The 5,090-nt window shown below is 40.4% G+C and overlaps 1 protein-coding gene across 1 annotated transcript; it reads left to right on the top strand.

Annotated features, from left to right (window-relative positions):
• Positions 1-1,647: 1,647 nt before the first annotated feature.
• LOC113575126 (EGF-containing fibulin-like extracellular matrix protein 2) lies at positions 1,648-4,698 on the top strand. The gene is given in 12 exon segments (XM_081719021.1): positions 1,648-1,737; positions 2,062-2,110; positions 2,320-2,388; positions 2,391-2,510; positions 2,723-2,842; positions 2,942-3,058; positions 3,249-3,368; positions 3,583-3,633; positions 3,863-3,989; positions 4,240-4,435; positions 4,545-4,627; positions 4,629-4,698. Coding segments are annotated over 12 exon segments (1,212 nt in total).
• The last annotated feature ends 392 nt before the right edge of the window (positions 4,699-5,090 follow it).

Below are 5,090 nucleotides of genomic sequence, written 5' to 3'. Positions count from 1 at the left end.
ATAGGTGTGGAGGAGAGAGCCAAGACCACAGAGAGATTGAACTTTAGGAGAATAGAGGGTTTAGCCCACCACACAGGAGCTGGGGACATACCTGCAATGAGTGGTGGAACTTTACTACTGTTATTTTCTCATTGATTTTCCCAAATGTAACAAGCAAATTTCTTAAATTTGAGTACATTGGTCTTCTGTATTATTTTGATTATCTTAATTTTTGTTGGATAGATGTATATAATAGTCTAACCTTAAATTGTTTAATGCATCTGAAGGAATTAATTGGCATGAGACACAAGCTTGTGGATTTGTCACACAACTCAACATTTCACATTCCCTCACCTCACACAGATGTTATTTAGTACTTACTGTCTGTCATTCCAATAGCCATTGTGGGGTTTTATTGTGGACAATCATGGACCACAATAAAAATTAAAATAATAATTGTCATTAGATGATAGCTAAAATGAAATTACAAGATTTTTCATTTTCATTTTAGGTGAGCAATCTAATCTGACCATTATCAAATATATTGCATATATTTAATCTACTATAAATGGTATATAGACTTTTGAGATGGGTCACAACTTCTAAACAGATTGAATGGCCAGTGTTAGAATGTACACAGTGTGATTTCTTTATTAGTTACACATGCTTTATGGCAAAAATAATAGATTAATATTCATTTAACAGTCCACCACTAAAGGTACCACTACACTAAAGGTACTCTGAAGTCAGCTGATTAACTTTACTGTACTTGTACATGATGTGCCAACATTTATTGTCCCGTTTTAAATGTATTTGTAAATTTTGGTTTTGCAAACAATTCTGAACACAAAAGTAACTGATATATGTGAATTCTTATATAAATATAAGTACAAGATGCTAAATGCCATAAATACAAAATAAAAAGTTATCATCATCTAAGCTTTTACCATATTTTAACATTTAAGCACAAAAAATTTACCAAAACAGAACTGGCAGTCATTTTTAACTGTAACTTCTAATTCAGTGCACATCAGAACTACTTTTCTCAATGGTATGCTGTTAATGTTTGAGCTGAGGTAGTGCTATGTACTGTCTCAGAGAATTTGATAAAGAGAGCTCAGTGTGGTTATTCCCTTGGGGCAAGATGTGGCCTGTGCGCCAGCGCAAACATCATCACCAGCAGGTGGACTGCTGCCCCTACATATCAGAGGGCAGGAATGCAATTCCTCCTTCTCACATCTTTTTATATACATTATCTGGTTTTGACAAAGAGTAACACCACACTATTTCGAGAACTGATGGAGATGAAATTCCATCTAACCAAAGACTCAGACCATGTGATGTTGCCTGTGTAGCATTTTAGCTTTAGAACTGCTTGGCTACAGGCTTTCAGCTCCATAATAAAATAATTAAATCATCTGCATGGCTTACATATTTTGTCTAACTGTTGTCTTTTTATTTCTTATATTTATTTCACTTTCTCACTCTCTTTCTCTCCCAATTGCTCTCTCTTTCTTACCTTTCTTATCCTCATATCAAAAGGTGCTACAGCCAGAACTGGACATCCACTCACCTGCCAGACTCCTGCCTGTCTAACTTTAGTTTGACTGATTGTTTGTGAGGGTGAGAGGATGCTCCTGCAGTCAGCAGTGTGCACTTGGCGTAAACATGAAGGCTGCGTGTATATTACTGTGTGCAGGTCTGCTGCTCCTTTCTGCTTCTGAGGGTCAGTCACCCACTGAAAGCAACACTTACACGGTAATCAGCAGACGTACAGCATTCTTTTCATCTTAACGATTTTCTTTGTTATTACTTCTTTCTTCCCATTTCATTTATTTTTCATTTCAGTCTCTTTTTTTTTTCATGTGCACAGCTTTCCACATATTGGTCTGGAGTTTGTATGGTTTTCTTCTCTTGTGACATTTTGGGCCTTGTTAGTCATGTCAGTCATGTGACAAGGCCAGATAAGTAGTTCTTGGCAACCTAGCTGTTTCAGTGTAACTGTTAATCATTGCAAACACAGTATGTCTCAAGTTGCAGACAGTTTGTCAAAATGTGTGTCCATATCTTTCTCTTTGTCAGGAGTGCACAGATGGCTATGAGTGGGATACACAAACTCAATGCTGTAAAGGTGGGTGGCAGGTCATGAGAGAGAGAGTGTGAGAAAGGCAATGTGATAAATTGATACGTTACTAAGGCTAATTATTATGAGATGGTGAAATGCAACTCACACAGACTTCCTGACCTTGCCGGTCACTCTTCCTAGTGTCTGTTTCAAGTCTGACAGGGAGTCCACTGTGGAAGCTAAAACTATTCTCTCCCTCATCCCTCTGCCCTCAGACATAAATGAGTGTGAGATGATTTCCAAGATGAAATGCTTTAACCATTATGGAGGTTACCTGTGTCTACCTCAGTCATCACTGCCCCCGAACTGCCTGGCCAGTCACAGTCCAATCTGCCTGTGGAATCCAGTGAACTATTCAGTCTCTGTGCTGTTGACTATGAGGCTCAGGGGGAGGGTTGCATAGATAGATAGATAGATAGATAGATAGATAGATAGATAGATAGATAGATAGATAGATAGATAGATGGATAGATGGATAGATAGATAGATAGATAGATAGATAGATAGATAGATAGATAGATAGATAGATAGATAGATAGATAGATAGATAGATAGATAGATAGATAGATAGATAGATAGATAGATAGATAGATAGATAGAAGCAAAAACAAACTTGGCCAGGTCAGTGTAAATTGGAAATGCATGATTGTCAGCCAAGTCAGCATTGCTTGAACACACTGAGCACCTATACCTGCCAGTGCCCTGATGGTTACAGCAAGTTTGGTCTGGAGTGTGTGGGTGAGACAGATGGCTTTTGTCCTATCCCCAGCTTTTTTTCATTTACAGTAACTTTGTGTCACTATGTGTCTGTGTGCTAACCCTCCACCTTCCTGGTAGACATCGATGAGTGCAGGTATCGTTACTGTCAACACCGCTGTGTCAATGTGCCTGAATCTTTCTCCTGCAAGTGTGAGCCAGGCTTCCAGCTGGCAGGGAACAACTGCTCCTGTGTGGGTGAGTTAGAACCCCCTCATCCCAGTGTCATCCACTAGAAACAATAGATATTTCAGAGCCATTGTCTACACTAAGATTTGAGGATTCTCAAAGTTTTGACTGCTCCTGCTGCTGTGAAAACTATCAAAAACCACATTTTTCCGGTGTGGAATTATTGGAAAGAGTGACAGGTCTGTCTCTGTCTGTCCAGATGTGAATGAGTTTGATATGGGAGCCCAATGCCAACAGCAGTGCTATAACACTTATGGGACATTCCTGTGTCGCTGTGAGCAGGGCTATGACCTTGGCCCTGGTGGATTCTCATGCAATGGTAAGTGTTACTTCAGCTCTTAGTGACTAACTTCTTCAGTGACTTGATGTCTTTAAACATGAATGTCCAAACCAGCATGCAAGCACATACAACATCTGTGTGGATTTTGGAGTTTATTTTTCTCTTCCGCTACTGTTCAGTATGTCCATATCTTTCATTATCTATTTCCATTCTACCTCTTTCATGGCAGACACAGATGAGTGCCACAGATGAGTGCAAGGGTGTCCACAGGGCTACCAGCTCAAGGGTGCAAGGCTCTGTCAGGGTAAGGCTTCATTTCTGCATATCAGATCAAAACTACTGCCCTTAGTCCTGGAAAAAATAGTCCCCTTCCACCTCATGGCTGTAATGCCCATTTTTGTCACTGGAAATGGTGACTCATTCAGACAAAAAAAAAAGAGCAAAGGTACCCCTCATCCTTGCTTATGTAATCGGCCAGATTCCCCGCATTAGCACTTCATTGTCTTTTTTGTGACTGTGCTGTCTGTATGTAGATATGAATGAGTGTGAGTCAGGCAGTCACCAGTGTGTGGACAGACAGAAATGTGTGAACCTCCATGGAGGATACCATTGTGTGCAGTCCATTCGTTGCCAGAACCCCTACATCCAAGTCTCAGAGAAGCGAGTGGCATATACAGTACACACATACACACACAAATTTAACATTTACTTACTACAGGCCTTGAGTTATTTTTTTCTCAATTTAAACTCAGCCAAAATGAGGTCAGAGACCACACTGGAAGCCTTCCATTTGTATGTGTGACCAGACAAAACATTTTAAAAAGATGTTCGTTCCTTACATTCTCTTTCTCTCTCTCTCTCTCTTTCTCTCTTTCTCTCTCTCTCTCTCTCTCTCTCTCTCTCCCTCCAGTCACTGTGTGTGCCCGGCAGTAAAGCCAGAGTGTCAAGATCTGCCCTTCTCCATGGTATATCGCTACATTAGTATCACTTCTGAGTGGTCAGTGTCCTCTTATATCTTCCACATCCAAGCCACCAGTGTGTATCCTGGAGCCTATAACACCTTCCACATCCGCTCTGGGGATGATGGTGACAAGTTCTACATTCGAGTGCGTGCCAAGGTCACTGATAATCTCATTCTACACAGAACCTGGGTTTACTCTTTCATATACATAGTGGCCACAAGACAGATGAACTGATATCTGTTTGTTTTCACAGTAAATCGACAATGTCAGTGCCATGCTGGTGTTGGCCCAGGCAGTGATGGGACCTAAAGAGTACGTCCTGGACCTGGAGATGATGCCCCCTCCTGAACTACCAGAGAAGCTCTGTCTTGCGCCTCTCTATCCATGTGGAGCATTACACCTTCTAGCACGCAGGGCCAGGGAAGTAGTGGAGATAATTTATGGGGCTTTGTTGAGAGAAACTGGTCCTGAGTTTTATGTACTAGCAAAGCTGTGAAATATTTCCCTCCCTCGTGTAACTTACTTTAGCCTGTGAGTGTGGACTTATTCTGGAAAGGTGATAACTCATTGGGACATTTATTTCTCCCACTTTCTCACTACAGATTCACACATTCAGTACATTTGCACACAATAAAACTCAGGTGTTCTATAAACTCATTCAAAATGAACTCCATGAGAGTCATTTTAACTCTGTATCAGATTTAACTTGGATCAAATTATTTTACTCTGCAGATTTCTATATGTTGCTAATATTTTGGAAGAAGTCTAAAGAGAATTTTTTGATGTGGATTTTGGTGAA

This window comes from Electrophorus electricus, chromosome 8, assembly GCF_041902795.1.
Source record: "Electrophorus electricus isolate QZ-2024a chromosome 8, ASM4190279v1, whole genome shotgun sequence".
Lineage (NCBI taxonomy): Eukaryota > Metazoa > Chordata > Actinopteri > Gymnotiformes > Gymnotidae > Electrophorus > Electrophorus electricus.
Note: the sequence above shows the minus strand (reverse complement) of the source record. Positions and strands in the feature narration are given on the sequence as shown.